Source organism: Cercospora beticola, chromosome 3 (genome assembly GCF_033473495.1).
Source record: "Cercospora beticola chromosome 3, complete sequence".
NCBI classification, from domain to species: domain Eukaryota; kingdom Fungi; phylum Ascomycota; class Dothideomycetes; order Mycosphaerellales; family Mycosphaerellaceae; genus Cercospora; species Cercospora beticola.
In genome coordinates, this window is record NC_088937.1 from 635954 (window position 1) to 658441 (window position 22488).

The following is a 22488-nucleotide window of genomic DNA, read 5'->3' on the forward strand; positions in this document are numbered from 1 at the left end:
GCGAGGTCATCGGCGCGGCTGCTTCCTAGTCTGGCGAGTCTATCAACATCATGGGCGCTGCCGCTTTGCTCTATCCCACCGCCTTTTCCGATGACCTGCATCGAACATGCTCTCAAAAGCGCTGCCGGCCACCTAGCGCCCTGGTCCGACTTTGAAGGTCGCAATTCTCCCGATATGATGCTCCGATCTCAATCAGACTGGCACGATGAAGCTAGATCAATGGACATTATCAGCAGCAGGCTCTTTGCTCTCCTCCTCATCAATCCGTCCATATCTGACGAGTCTTGCAACATGAGCAACTTGGACCGCAGAATCATCCCCGGCGTCTTCTATTGCCTTCTGAAAGTCCTCTCCAGATATGATTTCGAATGTGCCAGTGAGAGTCCGTCGGCCTGAAACTCCAGTTCGAAACAGTCGATTGCCCTTCTGGCTCGGAGATAAAATGGGCCGCAACCATATAGGAGGTTTGACAAAAGCTGCACCTGTCGCTTGTGGGTTGTTGATGTAACCTCTCCCAACGGTTGGACCTTCGATCAAGATTTCGCCTACTTCACCAACGGGCATCAAGACATGAACATTGTTCTTATTGACAACCCACAGTGCAACGCCTGCTGGTCTACCGATATTCCGTGCAGTCGAGCCATTTTCGACTCTATAACCAACCGAGATGGTCCCACTGCACTCGCTAACAGTGTAGCTGCCTAAAACCACTACGTGCTCGGACCATGTTTCTATTAGCGACTGTGGTACTGTCTCGCCGTCGAGCACCAATGTTTCCAACGTCGGCACATCAACGGGTTGGAACGTGCTGATGAAGGACGGCGTCAATGCCGCCCAATTGACTTCCTTTAGGTTGATGAACTCCACGAGATCATGCTGGATCTCGACCTCGTTCGGCGCGCAGATTGTTCCTCCAACACAAAGCGTCGTGAGAATCTCTGTAATGCATTCATCATGCCAATATTCCGCCAATTGCAGCGCTCTCGACTTCTCATTCAGCATCTGCGCCGGGGCGTTCCAGAATATACCAGAAACGAACGAACGGTGCTCCAGCACTACACCACTCGGCTCTCCAGTACTAGCTCGCGTCAAGCTGCAATATGCGGCATTCTTCGGAGACACAACGGGTGGACTCCATTTACTTGCTCTCCCTAGCTGCCCCACCAGGAGTGGCAAGCTTGGCGGGACAAGTACTGGATAGTCGGAAGGGAAAGAATACTGGAATGTTTCAGACGTAATAATCATCTTTGCATCCATCTCATGCAAGACGGACTCCGTATGTGATAGAGGCTGCTCCGGGTCGAGAGCTAAGAAGGCGGCGCCGGCTTTCATGACTGCTATCATAAAGATTATCATGACAGGTGATTTGTCGAAGCATAGTGGCACTATGTCTTCTTTGATGACGCCTCGGTCTACGAGATCATAGGCGACCAGATCGGAAAGTCGACTGAGAGCATCATAGGTGAGATCTTCTTCTGAACTTGTGAAAGCGACTTTGCTGGGATGGATTCTTGCTTGACGTTCGATTTCGGCGTGGATGCATAGGTTTACTGTTGGGGGCAACGGCCGGTTCTGCTGTACGAGCTGATTCCATTCTTCGTAGGATATTCCGTGGTAGGCCATGTTTCTCCAGATGTCAGGCGGTCTGGTGAGTGATCTTGAAGATCAGGAACAACTTCGTGGCAGATCATGGTTCAGGTGGTCTGGCCAAAAGGATATTGCAATGGATCTTCTGCGGAAACGCTACAGTATGGCTTGAATTCATCCCAGTCCGGACCGCGATGGTGTTGTGTCCAAGCCATGTTCCGATCTCCACCCGTCGGCGTAGCAAGGCTGGGCACCAATCACACTGACACCGAAGTGAGGCCGTCATTGCACAGACTCGGTTTGGAGGACGTCACGCTGGTTCCGCGTATGCTAGGCTTGGACATGTCAGCATTACTATCATCTAGGGACGGCGAAGAAAAATGTTTAGAAAGCATTGTCGCGCCTTCGAAGATTCTGAATCAGTTTGCAGCAAGCTGACCCGGCTTTCTTCAATTTTCAGGAACAACACATTCGAAAGCAACATTCGACAAAGTATTCATATTCATCAAGGGCGTTCTCAGCTATGGACGCTATGTATTTTGCCAATCAAGGCCTTGGCCTAGATTCGACCAATGCTTGACGCCTGAGTGAGGACTCCTTCGATCAAGTCTTCTAAAAATACATTCGAGAAGACTAGTGGTCTGTCATTCATCCATCGAACTCGTCAAGGAGTTACTCGGCCTGAACGAGCATTGTCACGATAACGCGCAGATATTTTTCTCGAATAATTGCGGCCGTTGCAGCAGCTCAGATACATTCTGGTCGGGTCAAGGAGAGCGCGCTCCTGAATCCCTTGCTCTGGCACTTCGCACGCTAAAAGTATGCGATGTATCTCCAGAATGCGCGTGAATTACCTTTTTGGCACACGCGAGGAAAGACATCCTCCAGAAGCGAAGCCTTCTGCAACTCGGTCAAGCGCCCATACTTGACAGACTCAAGCATCCTATAAGCTTTCCAATTTGAACGAAAGTGGTAGCCAATGTTTTCGCGCACCGCTTTTGGGGCCATTGGTAGCCTCAGCGCACGGAAAATGATTTGTTGCGTTAAGCATGAGTCTTGATCTTCACCGCCCTCATAGCTGAATCCCATCGCCTCGTCGTACCCAACGAGATGCTCGTCCGCCGCTGGCATATCATTGAAGATCGTTTCGGTTGGTGAGATTATTGCAGCGATCCAGTCGACCAGGTCCTGCAGGGTGATACCATAGTGTGAGCCGAAATTGCTTGGAGAAAGGAATAATGAAATGATGCTCGCGATTGGAACATGGTGATACACGCCATGTGCTAGCGTCCATCCATAGTACTTGTGCTCGCGATACAGGTCCGCTCGATGATTGCTGATGTGCAAGTCAACCAGGCACCCAGCCAAATGCTGGGCGAATTTTCTCTTACTTCCGAAGATTGTGTGGTTGTCTGCCTTGGTGGTAAGGACGGCCCAGTAGTCTGCAAAGGCTTTGATGGTGTCGAAATTGTCAGTAGCACGTTTGGCCAGTCCACGATGGTTGATGAATCTGGCCAAAAGATTCAGAAAGTCTCGGTGATCATCGGTCTCCCTGAAGAGATGCTTGAACTCAGAGGCGATCCGATCACGCTCGCGCTCCTGTATGGACGTCACCAGCGATGAGTTTTCCTTGAGATCAATGATATCTCGAAGCTGCTTGCATACTCGACGAACACATTGGATCTGGCGTGCGGGAAGCAAGGACAAGACTTGGAGTTGTAGTTCGACTGGAAGGTTCAGGCCAGTAGCCTGCGGCTTGTTGCTCGGTGGCTCAAGAGTAACGTTCGACATCGTAGTTTGAACAGCTTCGACTTGAAGGTCAGTCTGTGACTTGATAATGGCCTGATTTCGATCCTTCATGTCGCCGCTGTTCGACTTTCTTAACCTTTCTGGTAAGGGGTTGTTCAGAGTAGCAGCGCGAGAGCGCGTGCCAAACGACATGCAAATGTCGCGCAGGTTGGTGGAAGGAGTTGGCATCGTGGTTGACGAGACTCCAGTGAGCGAGTGATTTTTTGAGCGATTTGCGTCGAGTAAGCGCGTCATTTAAGAAGCTGCGCGAGCATTTAAGGGCGTGAGTGAGGAGAATGGGTCACAGCGCATTTTTGGCCGGTTCTTACCACATTCTCAGCAAAACCTAAAGACTGAGGACATACAGACAGGTACAACCAGTGGACAGTTGATGCGAGTCATCGTGGCCTCAATTTTGAAACTTAGATTTGAACATGCTTTGTACATAGAAAGAGCGGGCCAGAGGCCTACATGTACCTTGCATACTTGTCGTCCTTGGTAACTTCTTTTCTGCATTGTATTCTTTGGTCGATGCCGGACTATCCTAATCCCGGCTCGACTCCAGCTGTCTTTGTCTAAGTCCTGTATGCGTGCTCTTCTCACTCATTGCTCATCGCCCACGCCCTAGTGCGGCGCAGATTGTTGCAGCCACTGTCTGCTTCTCATCTTGATCTGTTGTACTGGATCTGCGTGGTTGTGACAGGAGTCTCTATGTACTGCAAGCTTCCAGTCGCTAGTCTGCCCTTTGTGTCTTGATCGACCCTCCTTTTCGCGCAAGCGTGCAATTCAGAAGAGTGCAATGTTCCCAAGCAGTCGAATCTCCCCTTTTTCCTCTTGTTCAGGCATCTTCCACACGCAGGCCGTTGCTCTAGCTCAGTACAGAAACATTTCCTCTAGCACCCAAGCTTTCACTAGTAGGTTCTTGTTCTGGCGCTTGGTGACCTGATTGAGGTATACCTCTGCCGCCTCCCTCTTGACACACCATTCAAACTTCCATGGTACCTTGTTCTTCCACCACCCTTCATAATCCGTTGGCATTAAGCTCGGAATACGAGGCAAGATCGTGAACCGAACAGGCCGAATCTTAGGCTTTAGGTCAGATGGGCTTTCGAGTGCCCCCGGAGTGAGTGCACGCAACTCTGTGTCGGCTGGCTTTGTACTGGATGTACCCAGATGATGGGTAAATTACACGTTCCCCGGCTTAGCCATCATCTCGAACCAGTAGCGCAGCTTCTCCACTCCGAGTCCTAGTATTGTCTCCAGAAAAGGGAAACGATCAAGTATTTGCTGTGACATCGTGGGAGAGTATTGCACTGTTGTTGAATTGACCAAATGCGGTTCTTTCTCGAGCCAGTCGTCGAAGCGCATGCGGTAGCAATAGAGACCGGCGACGAACAAGCCCCTTAGCGCATTATCGAGCGATTGAGGCGGCAATCCCGGCTGGAAGTTTGGGTGGTGAGACATGAAATGAGCTGCGGCAGCGTACGATATCTGTGCCGCATAGAAGTCGAATCGACGCGAATGGAAGTGGAGGTCGAAACGGGAAAGGAGTCTAAGAAATTCGTCCTTGTTCCCATATTCGATCGTGAACAGTTGGTTAAAATCGCATTCGAGCTTCTGCAGGTTCTGCTTACGCGCTGACCTGCCGAGTTGAGCAATATTCGTATCGATGACCGCTTGGAAGTTCTTGGCGATACGGCGAGCGCGCTGTATTGCTTTTGGCGACAGGTACGACAGGATTTGCAATGTGGTCTCGACAGCAAGATCCTCGATAGTTGCCCCCATTTTTTGCTGATGATTTGCTGGACTTGCGAATGTGATGGGTGCGTTGAAGACAGCTTTCCAGGTAAGTCGAAATCGGGAGTGGCGGCAGTACAGGACTTTAGACTTATGAGTGGCTGCAAGGCTCCGGGCCGATCCTGTGCTAAACAGAGTGAATGAATACGCACGAAGAGTGAATGGTCTTATTGTCTAATCACTCCGGTGCACATTCGCTCGCTTGTGTTCATGACTTGTTCATTTGGAAGGGGCACTCCTCTTGGCGTCGAGAAACAGTGCGATTCCTTGTTCTAATTCCCTTGCTGAACTTACTCATCGCTGTTCGCTTTCTGCTCCAAAAGGCCTTAATACTTCCCTGGGCGTCGACAGCATATGCTAGACGCTCACATGCACCTTACAAATATGTTGCCCTTCGTAGCCCCTGTTCTGGATTGAGTCCTTTGGTTCGGAGTGGATTACCAGTAGCGTGGTCTGGCTTCAGCCGCTTCTGTTCTACATCCTATGTGCGTACTCTTTCTGCTCGTTGCTCGGTTCTTAGCCATTACTCCGGTATCGTGCATCTGATGACAGCGATTACGATGTCTGCACCCGAAACCTTGTCAACTTCGATGATTGTGTATCCTTCTTTGCGTTCTCCTTGATCGTGACCGAAGCCTGGTCTCAGTACAAGTACATCTCCTCCAGCAGCCATGCCTTCATCAGCGGATTGTTGATCTCACCTTTCGCGATCTTTTCAACGTACTCCACGGCTGGACCGTCTTTGATACACCAGGCAATGTACGGTCGGATGTATCGCGCCATGCGAGGCAGGTCGAAGAGTTTGCAGAGTGCTCCATCGTCCAGAGGCTGCACAACCTTAATCTGAGTCTCAGTTTGCGTAAGGAGTACTCTCCCGATGCTAAGGGATGTCAATGCACTCGGCTCCGCAATCGCTGACTTCGGAAGTTCCTGGCTAAGGTGCTTAGTGAAACACTCGTTCGTTGGCTCATTCGCCTTCCTCAACCAGTTGTGTATTGTCTCGACTCCGATTCCGAGATACGTTTCCATCAGCGGGTGTCTTGCAAGGAGTTCCTCTGCAGTCCACAAAAGCATGAGATCTGTTTCGACTGTTGTAGTGACCACATGTGAATCGTTGTCGTTCCAGTCGCTGAAACGTCGCTGATAGCAGAAGATAGCAACTAAACCAAGCCCTGACAACAAATCGTCCGCCACACCTTCAGGATAACTCGTCTGGTACTCCCGCATGAAGTGGTCTGCCGCCATGAATGCTGTTCCTGCCGCCGAGAATCCGGTTCGAATTCGACGAAAGTGTCGATCAAAGCGTGAGAACACTTCAAAGAACTCCTCTTTGTTTGTACGATCGACATGGAAAAGTTGGTTGAATTCGGCCTCCAGCTTCTGCAAGTTACGCTTGTGAACAACGCTGCTGATCTGCGTCAAGTTCTGTCCGTTATCGATAATCGTATTGAAGTCCTTGCTAATGCGCCGGGCACTCTGGATCTCCTTTGGCGATAGGTATGATAAGATGTGCACTTTGGTTTCGACCGGGAGGTCCTCGATGGTAATTGCTGCCATTTGATGTTGAGGTTCAGAGTCTGCGGAGCGGAGGCGGTTGAAGCAAGAGAGAATTGTTGAGATGCTAGTCTTTAGACCTCTAGGAACAATAGAGATTTGCGTGAATGTGCATCACCATGCACGGATTCACTTGCTAGCATTCACAATTTGCGTGTCGCGCCATACCGCTTCCCGTTAGGTGGTGAAGAATGGAGCCCTCGTGCTCTGATTCCCTTACTTGAGAAACTCATCGCTGTTCGGTTTCTGCTCCGTAGAGAGTTGGAACATTTTTGAACGTTCGTCGCCTGATCCGTATCATCGGCGGACTTGTACTGACTGAGAGCGCGTTGCCAGACCCCAAGTGCCGGAATAAAAAAGACGAGCAGCAGCACCAGACAGCCGTGTTCCCAGCTCTCTTGTTGCAACGGCAGACTGAGATACATCTTCAGTATGATATCTTGAATATAATCGACGTTGAAGCGTCGGAAAATGTTGTGTGGATATTAGATGTTGCTTTATTCCCCAGTGTCCAGTGTAGCTGGTAGAGTTCGGGAGGTGAAGTCGTAGCTGTAGATGAGGAGCTTGTAGGCGTACATCAATGTTCTTATGACTGGAGTAGAAAGCTCCTGGGGCAGTGTATGTCGCTGAGTGAGACTTGAGCAATCCGATCGAGCTGGAATGTCTCAAAAGTGTATGTTCGACGCGAGCAATGCAGATAAGATTGTAGAAGACATGATTTTCCCGAATTTTCATCATGCTTTCTCGAGGCCACATTATCGTCAACTCTGACAGTGAGCGCCCGAAGGTTTAAGTGCCGCATCAAAGTTAGTATATGCGGCCTTGCTTGTCCTCAGAGAGCGATTCGCGCAAGTTAAGTAGCAGAGCGCGTACCAGAACGAGCGGCGTCCTGAAGTCTCGCGATGTCGGAGTTGAGATCGAATGAGCTTTCGCCCTTGTCCTTTGTCATCGATACAGAAGATCTGGGCGACACTGTGTACTGTACGTGTAAGGATCTCTTGAAGTTCCGGTACGCAGTCAATATCATCACTCATTCCAGATTCACTGATCTGTAGCCAGTATGCGAGCGTCAACGCCACGCAGATCGAGCGATCTGAGCCTCTTCAATTACAGGTGACTGCTCTTCCGCCTACCTAGTGTCGGTCGCGTACTGTCCTGTTGCTCGTTTGCCCCTCTCAGCTTATCAATGAAAGCATTTTGTAATTGCTGATGACTGCTCTTGAGGAAGCCCTTGACGAAAGTCGCGAACGTTCTATTGACCTTCGCGTTGCTGACGATTTGCACATACCAGCCACTGCTAGTCTGATCAGCATGCAGCGTATTCTTCGGCTGTGCTTTCGCTAGATCCTTCTCGTGTGCGAGCTCGGAAGGTCTGCCAGCTGGTTCGTTCCCTCGCAGTAACCGCCAGTGATTCGTAGATGTGAAGCCTCCTGGCGCGTGAACGGTAATGTCGCAGCCATCCAATCGTGGCACGTAGTCGGCTTGATATTTCACGCCGCCGCTCCAGAGGCTCCTGGGTATGAATGGGAGATCATCCTCGACCTCGTAGTAGAGAATCTCCTCCTGCTCTTGACCATCCGCTGTACCACCGATTCCATTGCCTCTCGTCTTGCGCTCCTCGTCCTTCGGAGGAGGTATGGGCTTGCAGCCTCTGCAGTCAGGGCTCAAGCGTATCACCGTCTCGAAATCGTGGAGTAGCTGCAAGCCAGTGTTCAAGGACACGTCCTTTGGCAAAGGCGTGGATGTCGCGTGCTGGAATGATGTCTCGAACATCTCGTCGTGGTTGGCTCTGTTGTCTGTGCAATATCGCGGGACTCGTCTCTGAGCTGCCAATGATGTTACGTTTGGTCTGTGTCGTCAGCTTGAACCACTCGTAAGTGTGAAATGCTGTAGGAAATGGATCTGAAGAAGTAAGGACTTATTCCTTCTGCGACAATAGCACTGCCGCCATCGGGACTCTGCGACTGTGACAACATAACCATCGAACGTCGCATTGTCAGCGTCATGGCAGAAAGGCAGTCGACCGGCATATCCGTAGAAAGTGCTTCGTCATTGCATGTTGATGAGCAAACGTTGAGGTCCACTGGGCTGGTGATGCACATCACGCACTGGCTTGATCGGGTTCGCGATTGCCGATCACCGACTTCTGTTCCAAAACAGACTACACTCTTCCAAGTTTTGTGGATTTCTGACACCTCCAGGATACAAGTTGGCAGTCTCGGAATTATGTGACCCTGCTCCTCTGCGTGAGATTCAGCCTGCTGCCTTTGCCAAGCAGCCAAATGTCCACGACGAAGACCAGCAAGTCCATCTGTCAGTGTTCGAACACAAGTGGCGCTAATCTTTCAATGCCTTGCCAACGGCAGTGAAACACGATTCACTTTTCATACTGGCGACGGCGGATGAAAGAGAGAGAGTCTACAGATTACGCGGAAGCAGCATGCCGGAAGCAGAGTGGCTGTTTGCACCTGAACAGTGGAGCTTGTGCTTCTTCTCCAAACTCAGGCTAGACTTTTGAGCCCAAGAAGTAGCAGTCGGCAATGTTACTGACTGAGGGTATCAGCTAGCTTACACCACCAGATCAGACTGCTGTCCTATAGAGGAAGAATCTTGCTCGCGGCGCGAGATACAACCTCCACCAAACGCCAGCACGGCATTTCCGTACAGGACAGCATGAACGAAGTCGATGAATTATCCCGTTGCCGGCCCCAGCTCTCAGAAACGCTCGGACAAATGCAAGACCTCCTCGCGTCCGAGAGAGTTCACCCTCAAGATGAACCCCCTGGAACATCTCCCGTTGCCGCCTCGGTCCTGATACAAAGCCCACACAACTCCTCGCCGAAGTCCAAAGCGAAGCTCCAAATGCTCTGCACGCTCCTTCGCAAGCTTCCTGCTATCGAAGTGCCCATCGTAGTTGACTCTGCGAATGAGTTTCTTGTGCTTGGGGTCCATCTGAGCCATGCACTTTGCAGCAACAGACAAGTCCATCACCGGGTACACCAAGAGTTCTTTCCAGTATTTGGCAGCAAATTCTTCTCTGAGCTGACGGCAGACTCGGAACAGAGGAGGTAGAGAGACAGGACGTGGTTCGGGGCTCCAACGGCCAGTGGGCGGCTCCTTCGTAAGCCATTCATAGGCGGGACGTTCGTCTTCGAGGACCATGTCGTAAACCTGATCGCGAAGCTCTTGTGGAAGCTGTAGGAGTTTCGAGTCGTCTAAGTTGATGGCGCGAAGGCGCTCCGGAAGTAGCTTTCTTCTTATCACCCTGAGCTGGTCGCCATCCAGCTGCGCTAGCGCGGCAGCGAGACTCTCGAGTCGAAAGTCGCTCCGGGGTTGGCCCTGATCAAGGAGTTAGCCGAAGTAAGGCGCAGCGAATCAGGAGACTTACGTCTGGATCGGCCATATTGGCTAAGTCTGGCGAGCGTCTCGTGTGTGATGTGTGCGGGAAAGGCAGCAAGGAAACGGCTGGACTTATAGACGAGAAGAAGCTATTCGGCAAAGCAACGGCAGCGGCTGCGCTAGTGCCAGATTTGGAAGTCGAGTGAATGACTGCGTTCACTCACGAAGCACATCTTAGCAAATCGAGCTACTATAATGTGTAAAGCATGCATTCAATTGCTCTGAATAAACCTGTATGTCTCAAGCCTACACCCTCCATCCTACTTGTGCCTCTTCAACAGGGACAAAGGTGATATCCGAGATTCAGAGGTAGCAGTAAGTCATGCAAGCATCAATTTTGGTACAGTGCAGGATCGATGAGCCTCTGCAGCGTCGGAGAAACCTAAGCTCAAGCAGCGAGGCCTACTTGTGACTCAAGTTTTTGCGCGCGGTTCTCTTTGCCGAGAGCTCATTACCAGCATATTGACCACATTAGAGCACTCGCACTTCCGTGTACGCTTTCTTCTCAACTTCTCCGAGAGAGTTCGCCATCCCATTGTATAAGAAGCGATCACTCCCGTCTTCAGAATAAATGGTACAAGTCACCCATACGACCCCCTTCTGGAGCCCGAAAGCAAGTTCAAACTCCTCCGCGACTTCCACAGCATGTCTCTTGCTCTCGCTTCCGCGCCGGTCCGCGTAGTAGTTGTGATGAATTCTCCGAATGGCTTTGATGTGCAGTGGCTCGACTGAGGACATGCGGTTTCTGATCATAGACTCATCCATCGACCCCGCAAAGAAGATGTTCTCCCAGAACTTCGGAGCGAATTCCTCTCTGATCTGATGACAGACTCGAAAGAGCACGGGTGGGGCGGGGTAGAAGGCGCGATAAAGGGTGAGACCGGGTTGAGTGTACCGTCTGTCTTCAAGAACCAGTTCGTAGATCGTGTCTCGAAGCTCTTGTGGCAACTGGAGGAGCATCGAGTCATTCAAGTTGGCGACGCGGAGGCATTCAGGCAGCAATACACCTTGAATCTTCTTGCGTTGAGTAACGCTGAGCGATGATAGTGCGGCGGCGATCTTTTCGAGTTCGGCATCGGTCGCGGCATCGTCCTGCTCGACGATCAGCAAATGGAAACAGGTAGCAGAGGCAAGGCGGGGACGTACATCCAGAGTCGCCATAGTGGCGGTAGTCGGCAAGTTGACTGTGTTGTGACCTGTTCGAGAAAGGTCAAGAACAGTCGACCGAATTTGTAAATGAAGGGAAGGCGGCGTGGGAAAGTCCTGGCACATGAAAGGTGAACGGCACGGCATCGCCGCTCGCGTATTATTTCACGTGTTCCAACAAGCCAGATCACCGCGCGGTGGATATTTGAGAACCTCTGCCTCCATGTCAGACTGCACCTCCCCAAATCCGGCAATTTGTCGACCGAAGGAACAATGTGGACTACTCCGCGGAACGTCGCGCCTACCACCTTCCATCGCTGCACCCACTACATTGTTCCTTCCGAAGTTCTAATCACCCGAGAAGCGGCTAGAAGGAGACAGTAGAACCTCAAAAGCTCTCCAGTCCCCGCCGTTCACCATAACTTCCGCCCTGTAGCTCGCTGCTCAATCTCTCCTCGCCTCCCTCCTTATCAAGCACGTTCGACCACTGACTTTCTCCACATCACTCCCACGCGAAATCTCTCTCCTCAACCTCTCCGAGCGAGTTCACCATCGCATGGTTGAACCAGCAAGCCATCTCCTTATCGAATCGATTCGGAAATGCGACCCGTACGATACCTGGCTTGAGATCCAGCCGATCTTCGAGGCGCTTCGCAGCCAGTATAGCGCATTCCTTGTTTTTGATTTCGATTTCCACAACTCGATCAAAGAAATGGGGTCTCGGACCTGCGTCGTACTCGACCCTCGTGAGGAACTTCTTGTGTTTCGGGTCGATATTAGTCACACGACGTTCGATGTTCTCCTCGCCCTTCATTTGGCAGATAGAGATGACCTTCCAGAACTTCATAGCGAACTCTTCTCGTAGCTGGTGGCATACTCGGAACAGCGAGGGCAGAGAGATCTTTGGGACTATGGAGACAGTCGGCTTCTTCGTGATCCACACTCCGGCTTTCTTCTCGAACCCGAGTATCTCGTCGAAGATGGCATCTCGAATTTCTTGTGGCATCTGCAGCAGCTTTGAGGTTTCTGTGTTGACGGCACGAAGGCGGTCGGGCAGCAGCTTCACTCGAAGCTCTGTGAGCTCGTCGCCGGTGAGCGCTGCAAGGGCGGCAGCAAGGTTCCGCGATTTCAGGTCGCTCAAGGCCTGGATATGCTTGAGTCAGCACGAAGTAAGAAGCTGTGGCAGAAGCCATCTCGCAGACGTACATCGGGACTCGCCATGTTGACAAATTTTGACGGGCGTGTCGTGTTGTGGCTTGTCTGAAGAAAGCAAGAACGTTGTCCAGGGTCAAGACCAAGAAGGAATGAAGCTTCGCGGCAATGCTCCGGCCGCGTTTAGCGACACGCGCAGTGAAGGAAAGAATAAGAACGCACTCACTTCCAAATTCACAGCACTTCCAATCATTTCTTACACATCAAATACACAAAATGTCTTCCTCTTCTCCGCCTCACTTCTCAAACCCTCCCCGGCTCCCTCACCTCCCCCAGACAATTAACATAAACCGCCCTCCCCCTCCTCCTCCCCAACCTCCCCACATCCCGTCCCTCAAAATCAAAAACATCAATAAACCCCACCGTCCACACCCCCGCCCTTGTCCCCGTCAAACGATCCAACTCCCCCGCCCTCCTCATAGCCTGCTCCCTCGTCCCATACGCATCCCACAACCAATGACACCTCCTCAAAAACTTCTTATGCCCCTCATCAAACCCCTCAAAAAATCCCAATTCATACTTCGGACTCGGCGCTCCACCTGCGAGGAGAAGTTTCGTGGAATAGTAGATTTCTGCGCATTCGGGACGGAGGAGGGAGCAGGTTTGTAAAAGAGGTGGAAGAGTTGGTTTTGTGGGGGCGGAGGTAATGCTGAGGGAGGAGTGGTGGGGTGGTGGAGAGGTAGTGAGGGTGTAGGATGTTATTATGTCGCGGAGCTCGCGGGGGAGGCGGAGGAGAGGGGAGTGGGCGAGGTTTCGGAGGCGAATGGAGTCGATTGTGGAGTTGTGCTTCGTGTCGAGGTTCGTGTTCGCGGCGGATGGGTCCGGAGAGGTGGAGATCGTGGTGGGTCCGGGTGAGATTGTGGTGAGTGATCTGGATCCTTTGGACCGGAGGTCTTGTGATGCGTTCGTGAGAGTTGTGTCGTGATTTTGAGACGGTGTTGCTAGCATCTGTTGTATTCATGAGTACTCATATGCATAGCTGTGAGCTTCGGTGATGCTGGAGTATTGATACTTACAGCGGTAGTGGCGAACATTGTGAGATCAGCTGGAGACTTGAATATTTCTTCGAATGCTGAAGGTCCGTCTGTACAAATATAGTGAATCAGTGTGCGAGAAGAAGAGGAGAACTACGCGGCATCGGCCATCTGGGAAGCACAACATCTTAAGCTGTTCGCGCGTGCACGCGATGCTACACGGCATCGGAAATAGGTATGCCGCGGTACCCCTCCAGTCGTACCATGGGGAGACCAGCAAGCGATGTGGGGCTGCCGATGATCAGCGAGATGTACATTTCATGTGCAAGCGCGTGATATAAGTGAAACGTAGTGAAGATACTGGAGTCGCAGACGTGAGAATCTGTTTGTGCCAGTAAAGGAAGTTCAAGCGGTCCGCTTGCAAGGGACCTTCTTCATCGGGGCTTGCCACCTGCGCCTGCAATATCTTGGATCGCCAAACTGCGCGACGTTCGCTTCAACTAGCTCTTGGAACCCTGACCAGGTTTGCATATTCGTTACTTTGTGAGATTTGGTTGCTCGAGGTGGCGGTCCCTCGACAATCGATAAGAAGGAGCCCGATTCAGTGTTCAGGCGGCATTGCACACGCGGCAAGGACGTGTGTCGCAGGCTCCGTCTGCTACTTTTCCACCCCGCAGTCGTGGTATGTCCTAGTCGACTGCAGTTCCAAGCGCGTTGTATGAGCGCATGCCCCCATTCTGCTTCAAGCAACGGACCCAAATGGTACCCTTTTCCAGTCCATGTCGCTTGTCCAGGTGATCGGCTTGCAGTATTGCGTCCTGCGGCGTGGCGACTTTGAACATGTAGAAAGCGTAGCTGACAGCGTAAAGATACTGCTTGTGCTGAGGGTCGAACGCAGTAGCGAGACGATCCAGGTCGTGTGACAAGCAGATCCACGTCTTTTTGGGGTAGTAGAGCTGTGCTGTTTCCTCGCGCAATTGCTGGCACGTATGCATCGTGACGGGTAGCCTGCAGCCGAGGATAGGTCTTGGTGGCGAGTGGGCGAAGAGGTATCCGAGGATCTGGTCGCGAAGCTCGCGTGGTAAGCGCAGTAGGGGCGGCTTTTGCTGGTCAAGGTCGTGCAGGCTCAGCGCATCTTGAGCTGATGATGCTCCTGTCGCTGCTGCGAAATTGTCAGCGTGCATCGTACGGGGTTCGTAGACCTACTCACCATTTCCGCTGCCTTTGTTCGTCATTGCATTGATGCGGGACGAAGGACTCGAAATATTGTGTGCGTTGGAGCTCAAGTGGAGGTGAAGCTGCGAGAAGTTGCTGTTCGATGTTTTGATAAAGCGACTGACGCTTGGCAACGTTCGAGGAAGTGCAGGCGCGGTGAGTCCGCGTCTGCAGGTAGATTGCAGAAACCACTCTCAACGATGCTGGTGTCCGCTCGCCTCCGATTGCGAGCCTCCTTCGTCTCGATTGCACTGGCGAGGGTGATAGTTGAGTCGGCTGCGGTCTGATAGCCCCGTCTGCTCGAAACTTCACCGGGACTGTGTCGGCACTTGGCTGCACATTCTATGCCCCCAGGCAGTTTGAGGTGGCCAGGCGGCCACTCGTATCGCTCGATTGACTGCGAACCCGAGACGATTTGGCTTTATAGTAAGTGTAAGAAACACGGCGAGAACAAAAGATCAGTTTACCTGGGCATGGGAATGTGCAGCGCAACTAAAGGTACCCAGTCTTCCAGAGGATGTACCATGCTTGGAAGATTCGATATTGCTTGTCTGATTGGTGATGTCTAGACATTACTCTCGCAAGACAAGAGTCTTGATCGGGCCTGATGCACTGGCAGATCTTGAGAACGAGCTTTCGCAGGTTGTATATAGCAATTTTCTGCGTATGTCAGTCTTTCAGTTGTAGCGGGACCGAAGCTCACTGCTTGTTGCTGCGTCTGTGGAAATCCATCTTATGAGAGTCTCATCATCACCTTGCGTTAGCTTTAACACGAGCTGCGAGCTGAGCAACGCCCGGCGGCCAAGCATTCGTGGTCGTCGAAAGTGTTAGAGCGTCGATGGATATTTGTCACTGTCCAGGGGCTGCGACAGTCAACGGCGTAGTCCTTGCTCCAGGGTTGAACGGGAGGCAGTCAACGTGATAGTCGCAACGGTGTTTACCGAAGCTCGCAAATCGCATTTCAGATCTAGAAATGTCGGGTAGCAGACTCCTTGCGATGGTCACTGCAACGCGCTCGCCTGTATATCTTGGTATAGCAGGGCAAGCACGAAGCAAAGTCAAAGGATACACACGTGTAGTCGCAGCTGAGTTCGGGATGGCAGAACAACCGGTGGTATTTTGGGTCGGGTAGCAGTCCATCCGAGACAACGCTGGAGTGCCGCAGCCGTGTTCTAGAAAGCGTGGCGGTGAAACCTGGGACAATTCGTGCTCGTGGCTGGTTGTACAACCATCCGTCTGGACCTTTTCAGCCATGTGGTGAGAGTGAGCAGTGCTTCCAGGCACGATGCTGTATCCAAGTCTCGGCGATGGCATGTGAGCTCCAAGTGATGGAGACTGAGGTCGCATTGGATGCCGTTCCCGCAGCGAATGGTGCTTGCTCCGGTCCTGCAGGTGGTTGCGCGTGCATGCAAGACATCCACGGCCAGCGGGCGCAGCCGATGGTACAGCATGCAGCTATGAGAGCATTGAACCCGCCGCTGCGAGCCACTCGCTTTTGGACGCGTACTGTGCGTAGATAATAACGAAAGTTGCGCGTCCGCGAGATGGGTGTCGCAGCAAGAAAGATCGTGCCTTGAATCTGCAAGAAGTGTGACGGAGCCGTCGGCGCCAGTCCGGGATCATCAAGCATCACCGCTGCTTGTGCCCAACCTTTGTTTGTGTTTATACCTTGGCACTGCATGCTGCCACCTCTTCCTCCTCGTGCCGCGCGTGTAACAACGACGAGCAGGTCATCTGCTGCAGCATTACCGCAATCCTTCTCTATTTGTACCCTCGCACCATCGATCTGCACACGCCGCAGAGACATCGCGGAGCTGCCTGGCCCATCCGACGCTGTTTGAGCCAGCCGAGACGAGACCGTTTACCTAGCAACCACGCCTCGAGTCTGCCACCGCATCGCATCCTCAGCCCACGCTGCCGCGCCCGACCCCGACTGCAATGCAGAGTCGCATGAGACGGCAGATTGCGAATGGTCACGACGACGACGACAAGAACCGGTGCAGCTGAACGTGCGGGTCATAGCAGGTGCGTATGAGCTATCTTATCGTCCCAGAACCAGGATTCGCTCTCTCCACCCGGAGAGTGGTGAACCGTGAACGCTGCGGGTCCCGTCAGCATGTCAACAATGCTCCCTCTCCCTCCTCCCACGCCGCCGGTGCAATGTTCGATGTGACGTCGGTGGGATCCCAGTACATTATCGAGACCGTCTCTGACTTGCTGTCCAATGTGCAGGTCCCAGGCCCAATGCCCGATGCGAACGATGGCACCCGCAAAAGCCCCACGAAGAAGACGCCGGAAAAGACAAAAGTGGCCGAGTTGACGACACAGCGACTGGCGAAGCGAAAGTCGCAGGACTTCGCTGCAAAGATCGCGGGATGGAACCAACTAGGTGGAGGCATTGTCACGCCCGAGATCGAGAAGCCGAAGGCCAAGCCAAAGCCCAAGCCAGAGCAGTCACAGGATGAAGTGGTGGTGGTTCTCGATGCCGCGTCCGAGGCCCAACAAGACGACATGATTGTGGTGGAGACCGAATCTACGATCCCGGCAGACATCATCGAAGTGACACCTACGTCGCAACCAGAAACTCCTAAAAACTCACGATCTCCCGGGAGGGCCGTCTCAAAGCCACTGGCTGCAGTTCTCACAGGAGAGAAAAAGACGGGAAAAGAGATTGACTTCGAACGAAAAGCATGGGTCAGACGCAAAAGCAAGCCGCAGGTTGAAGTGCCGCCAGATGTCAAGGAAGCCAGCGCGCCTAAGAAGCGTGTAGTAAGTGATGGCCACTGGAGACGCGACAGGCAGCTTCAACCACAGCCACAGGCGAGTCCCGAGAAAGAAGACGACAAGGCGAAGACACCAAAACCCGTGTACATCCGGAAGAGCGTGGTAAACGTGGGCTTGAAGGTGCCAGTATCGCACCAAGATTTCACAGAATCCGAGCCAGAACCCGAACCAGTACGAGTGCGACCTCTGCGATCGAGGTCCCCAAATGGACGAGAACGCACGCCAGACTACGAGAGCAAAGGCACCAAGGTCTACGTGCAACGACGAAAGCGGTCAAAACAGAACGAGTCAGAGAGCAGTTTTACAGCACCTTCCTCGACAGACAAGCCCAGCACAGCGACCACAGATATCACGAGCCCAAGCATTTCCCCACCGCGACCGAAATCAGCGCCACGGGAACGTTCGCGTAAAGAGCGAAGTGGTGATGAATTACCACCACGGCCAAGTACTGCGAGAAGGAGCAAGACTCCGGTGGAAGAGAATGCCCCCAAAAGGCATCCTTCAACGACTGCGGAAGCTTTTGCGAAACGTATCACTCAGCGCATGCATAATCCAGACAAGCCACCGACACCCCTGCCCAAAGTGTTTGGCAACCGCATTGAAGGATGGCTCGATGGCATGTCAGATCCTTTCAACGAGACCAGGTCATCCGACACGCCCGAACCCCTGAAGATTCCCAAAAAGAAGTCGTCTAAGCAGCTTCACCTCGATACTGATATTGAGAAGAACACCGAGAGCCGCAAGAGCAGCGCGAAACAGCGAAGTGCTCCAGAAGAGCATCGGCGAGAAGTAAGTGGGAAGCGCGACTCAAAGCAAGACATACCGGCGATGTCGCCAATAAGCCCAACGACACCAACGCTTAGACGGCGAGGAGCCAAGCACCGCGCTGAGTCCCCTCTGAAAAATCGCATGTCGCAAGATACTCTGGATGACTCGTCTCGTGGGGATGAGGCGTTGATGAGCGGTGGTAACCCGGACGCCATGCGACCCGGCCGCCGCGTTCCATCGAAGCGGAAAGATGATCGCTTCAGACAACTGACCACCATTGCATCTGACGAAACGCTCAGCACTCGTGATCGCGGTCATGGCCGCGCGTACTCGGACGATGCGACCACAATTACTAGGACCAGTGACGGCGATGTGCCAAGAAGACGGTCGACTCGGCGTAGGATGGCGAAGCACGATGATCTGATATCCGTTCTTTCTATGCCTCAAGACGACGAACGGCGCGTCGTTCCTGCGAAGAGCATACGGCGAAGCAGGCGGAAACCTGGATTTTGTACCGTTGCCGAGATCATGAACGAGCTTTCTACGGACGAGCTGAAATACCAACGTGAGCTCAGGACGTTGGTCGAGGGAGTCATCCCAGTGCTGCTCAAGCATGCTGTTTCCGAGACATCCAGCTCGTCACCTGGCTCCCGGGTGTTTAGCCGCTCCACATCTGACCCATCCGTGACGCGGCCGATCGTGGACATGGGTGTGGCCTTGGAAAGGCTGAAAACAACGCATAAGCACATTCCTTTGCACGAACCGAGTGAGCTGCTTGTATGGGCACAATCCGCGTCTAAGGACTACAACACCTACTTGCAAGCTTGGCGCTTGGGTTTCAAAGACATTGTCGTCAATTTGGCACGCGCGGAGCGCACTCCGCAGCGCAACGGCTCATCCTCTTGGGACCACGACCTGCCTCGGAATAAAGATGGTGACCTCGTGGATAGCTCAGGTGAACGTGTGGATGTCGCGTACCTCCTCAAGAGACCTCTGATCCGGATCAAATACCTTGCCAAGACTCTGAAAGACATCAACCAGCTCCAACCTTCAGCAAATGCAGAGGACATGGCCAAAACATATCAGGATTTGATCGCTGCCGCGAAGAAGCGTGTCAGTGATGAGCAAGCTCGATTGGAAGATGAAGCAGCTGCAGCCATTTATGCCACCAGGGCACGAGATCCACGAAGTCTGGCCCCAATTACCGGAGTGAGCATAGATCACACCAGGTCTGTGCGTGCAAGAGACTACTTCGATATGGACTTGGTTCATTCCAGTGGTCAACAACTAGGTTGCAAGATCGAAGTGATCTACAGAGACGATGCACCCAATCGAGGGAAAGCAGGCGATGTCCTGTTCTGCGAAGTTTCGTCGTTTGGACGCTGGCTATTATTTCCGCCTCTTCCGCATGCCTTGGTGTCAGCAAGAAAAGGCGACAAGCCCGGTGAGCTTGTCGTAATGATCCGCGGCTTCATGTCCAACGCGAGACAGTGGCGTGAGGTCCTTTCGCTCCGATCTGAGGATGACATGACCGCGACCGAGTGGCTGCAGATGCTCGGATCATCTCCGATGCCGCCTAAATTGTCCCGCAAGTCGAGTTTCAATATGTACAAGCAGAAAAGTCTGCCTGCTGCAGACTCGGAGGAACCAAAGCTAAAGACCATAGCTGAGACTGCTGAAACAGCGAACAAGAGCAGGGATCCTTCGCCGCGAGAGATCGAAGTACCGATTGGGGAACGAGTCACCAATGGCAGTCGGATTTGGGACGGCAGTGAGGTCAATAGTGTTCTGGACGATGAACAATCCCTACCTTCCACGCGACCACGGCAACGAACACAGCCAGCGCGGTACCGTGGTCATACCCTCTCATCTCAAGATAGGCGAGACGAACTTCATCACAGGTCCCGGGATGATGCTGCAGAGCCTCATTACGACAGACCGCACAACATCTCTTCTGCACCTGGGCAGCGTCGACCTTACTCCCTCCACACACGCTCACAGTCGGAGTGGACTGGTTCAACAGTATCCTCTGATCGCACCACTGACTATACCGTCTGGATGCCATCTGAGGACGCGTCTACACGCTACTCAGATGATTCGAGCGATGGTGAAGACCCAATCGGACGGCGAGAGCATCAAGCATTACGTCCGAGACTGCACCGACGTACCTCTTCGGTTCCGACTATGGATTTGCCATCGATTCAGAAGGTCCGAAAGCCAGGTCGACCTGAAAGTCCTCCATCAGACCGGGACGGTCTGCCGTCACAGAAGAGAGCGCACGAGGCGCCCAGGGCCGATGATCCTTCCTCTAAGGCGCCTCAGCTACAGCAGCGACTTTCAATAAGGAGGAAGAGTGACGAGCGGGACAGGCCTCCGCCTCCTCCGGCCCACAAGGAGAAGTCTAGGCCATTGTCGCTGGGATTGGGCCTTACGAACAAGATTCCCTCTCTCACGCCAGCCTTTATGAGGAAGAATCGTCGGCCTTCCTCGCCTCTGAAGCACGAATATGCGCCGTCTTCATCGTCCGATTCATTGTCTGATAGTGACTACACTGATTACGACGATGATGCCTCCGTGACGTCTGAATCAACAATTGAAGACCAGGCTGAGCGCAAAGAAGCTTTGCATGAAGACATCTCCACCGTCGGAGACCTCAGAGGATTCCGTGATTATCAAAAGTCAGGACCAAGACGATCGCCACCGAGATCGCCCCCGCCAGCACCGTCTCCAGCTACCGATCCAGAGACACGCCCAAGCCTTCCAGCCACAAGTCTTGCGCCATCGGAATCTGCTTCGCAAGCACCTTATCGCACTGTGCCAGACACAGGTGTTGAGCCGGCGAAGACAGTCGCAAACATATTCTCCTGGTCCGAGCGCGGGACGTGGGACAGCCTGCACATGGAAGAGTGCCAGATTTTTGTAACGCCTGGCCTGATTGAAGCCTTTGATCTGACCCAAGCCAACTCCGTATCTCCGCAGACAAATGGCCAATACACCACACCCTCTGCCCAGGGTGTGAAACCACTCGTCGCGCTGGAGCTCACCCCACTTGTGCCCTTGCGTAGAGGTACTGCCGTGGACATCACAGTCCGCTCGCCACCGTCAGCAAACTCGTTGTACAAACCTGGAGCTAATATTATGTTCCGATCACGGAGTCCCGAAGAATGCGAAAAGCTATACACCCTGCTCAACCGAGCTCGAATCGATAACCCGACATACGTTGCTCTGCAAAATGCTCGAGGACCAACCAAAGAGAGCAACTGGGGCGAGATCATGGATCAGAACCGAGACGACCAGTTTAACAAACGTCGTTCGTGGTGGAATCTTGGCTCGCGAAAGAGCACATCTTATCGCTCGAACGGCAGCCGTCCGCTGTCCACTGCAGCAACAGAATCCTCTGTGGGTACAATGAACACCGCGTTCTCAGCGTTGCGTCGTTTCAGTGGGAGCAACAAATTCTTCGACTTGGCCAAGAGTACTATCACAAGTCGAGAGGGAACACAGAGCACAAACAGTGAGAGCCTCAACTCTGGAGCAGCAACTCCGGACCTCGCTTTTGATCCCTCCATGGGAACACCACTTGGCATCACCGGCACCAAAGTCCGACTTTATGTTCGCGAGTCGGCATCGAAGTGGAGAGACCTTGGCTCCGCAAGATTGACGGTCATGGTCCCTCCGCGAGCTGACCCAAGTATTCCTGCCAATCCAAGGACTACTGGTCTGGAGAAACGGGTACTTGTGACTGGTAAGAGTCAAAACGAAGTTTTACTTGATGTCACTTTGGGTGAAAGCGCCTTTGAGAGAATCGCCCGAACTGGCATTGCTGTCAGTGTCTACGAAGTGAGCGAACACGTGGGTCACTCGGGCGGTGTTTTGCCAAACCGCACGACTTGCTATATGATTCAGATGAAGAGCGAGAGGGATGCTGCTTATACTTTCGGGCTGGTGGGGAAGTTGAGATATTAATGATTGATGTTGCATGAGGGGAAGGGAGCAGAGGGATTTAGAGAGGGGATGATTCTGTTTTGTGCGACGATTTAGCGGGCGTTTTTGTCATTTGAAGCATTCTTCTTTTTGAGCGAGCGCAACATTGCGGTATAGAGGGAGAGAGCATAGGAAGGAAGGAGAGTGCGAAGGAGAGAAGCGGTAATGCTTGATTTTATCTGCATCGCGTGCGAAAGGGAGAGCTGAATGAGAAGAGCAGAGAAGAGGTATATACCCATTTCCCGTTGCGTTAATGACATTTCTTCATCGACCTGTTCTC

At 52.7% G+C, this 22488-nt stretch overlaps 10 protein-coding genes across 10 annotated transcripts; 1 reads left to right on the plus strand and 9 right to left on the minus strand.

Annotated features, from left to right (window-relative positions):
• Window positions 1-216: 216 nt before the first annotated feature.
• RHO25_004216 (uncharacterized protein) lies at window positions 217-1623 on the minus strand (the record flags this gene model as incomplete). The annotated part of the gene is made up of 1 exon (XM_023595140.2): window positions 217-1623. One exon carries the CDS (start codon window positions 1621-1623, stop codon window positions 217-219), a length of 1407 nt encoding a protein of 468 aa, XP_023456779.1.
• Window positions 1624-2400: 777 nt separating this feature from the next.
• RHO25_004217 (uncharacterized protein) lies at window positions 2401-3564 on the minus strand (the record flags this gene model as incomplete). The annotated part of the gene is made up of 1 exon (XM_023595141.1): window positions 2401-3564. One exon carries the CDS (start codon window positions 3562-3564, stop codon window positions 2401-2403), a length of 1164 nt encoding a protein of 387 aa, XP_023456782.1.
• Window positions 3565-4560: 996 nt separating this feature from the next.
• On the minus strand, window positions 4561-5160 carry RHO25_004218 (uncharacterized protein; the record flags this gene model as incomplete). Its single annotated transcript, XM_065602533.1, has 1 exon — window positions 4561-5160. One exon carries the CDS (start codon window positions 5158-5160, stop codon window positions 4561-4563), a length of 600 nt encoding a protein of 199 aa, XP_065458605.1.
• A 654-nt stretch (window positions 5161-5814) lies between these two features.
• On the minus strand, window positions 5815-6729 carry RHO25_004219 (uncharacterized protein; the record flags this gene model as incomplete). Its single annotated transcript, XM_023595142.2, has 1 exon — window positions 5815-6729. The coding sequence occupies one exon, from the start codon at window positions 6727-6729 to the stop codon at window positions 5815-5817; it is 915 nt and encodes a 304-aa protein (XP_023456781.1).
• Window positions 6730-7833: 1104 nt separating this feature from the next.
• Window positions 7834-8499, minus strand: RHO25_004220 (uncharacterized protein; the record flags this gene model as incomplete). Its single annotated transcript, XM_023595143.2, has 1 exon — window positions 7834-8499. One exon carries the CDS (start codon window positions 8497-8499, stop codon window positions 7834-7836), a length of 666 nt encoding a protein of 221 aa, XP_023456784.1.
• Window positions 8500-9441: 942 nt separating this feature from the next.
• Window positions 9442-9888, minus strand: RHO25_004221 (uncharacterized protein; the record flags this gene model as incomplete). Its single annotated transcript, XM_023595144.2, has 1 exon — window positions 9442-9888. The coding sequence occupies one exon, from the start codon at window positions 9886-9888 to the stop codon at window positions 9442-9444; it is 447 nt and encodes a 148-aa protein (XP_023456783.1).
• Window positions 9889-10596: 708 nt separating this feature from the next.
• Window positions 10597-11418, minus strand: RHO25_004222 (uncharacterized protein; the record flags this gene model as incomplete). The annotated part of the gene is made up of 2 exons (XM_023595145.2): window positions 10597-11217; window positions 11272-11418. The coding sequence occupies 2 exons, from the start codon at window positions 11416-11418 to the stop codon at window positions 10597-10599; spliced, it is 768 nt and encodes a 255-aa protein (XP_023456776.1).
• A 355-nt stretch (window positions 11419-11773) lies between these two features.
• Window positions 11774-12492, minus strand: RHO25_004223 (uncharacterized protein; the record flags this gene model as incomplete). Its single annotated transcript, XM_023595146.2, has 2 exons — window positions 11774-12415; window positions 12478-12492. The coding sequence occupies 2 exons, from the start codon at window positions 12490-12492 to the stop codon at window positions 11774-11776; spliced, it is 657 nt and encodes a 218-aa protein (XP_023456775.1).
• A 1654-nt stretch (window positions 12493-14146) lies between these two features.
• RHO25_004224 (uncharacterized protein) lies at window positions 14147-15198 on the minus strand (the record flags this gene model as incomplete). Its single annotated transcript, XM_023595148.2, has 3 exons — window positions 14147-14619; window positions 14668-14768; window positions 15140-15198. The coding sequence occupies 3 exons, from the start codon at window positions 15196-15198 to the stop codon at window positions 14147-14149; spliced, it is 633 nt and encodes a 210-aa protein (XP_023457615.2).
• Window positions 15199-16832: 1634 nt separating this feature from the next.
• On the plus strand, window positions 16833-22190 carry RHO25_004225 (uncharacterized protein; the record flags this gene model as incomplete). The annotated part of the gene is made up of 1 exon (XM_023595149.2): window positions 16833-22190. The coding sequence occupies one exon, from the start codon at window positions 16833-16835 to the stop codon at window positions 22188-22190; it is 5358 nt and encodes a 1785-aa protein (XP_023457612.2).
• Window positions 22191-22488: the final 298 nt, after the last annotated feature.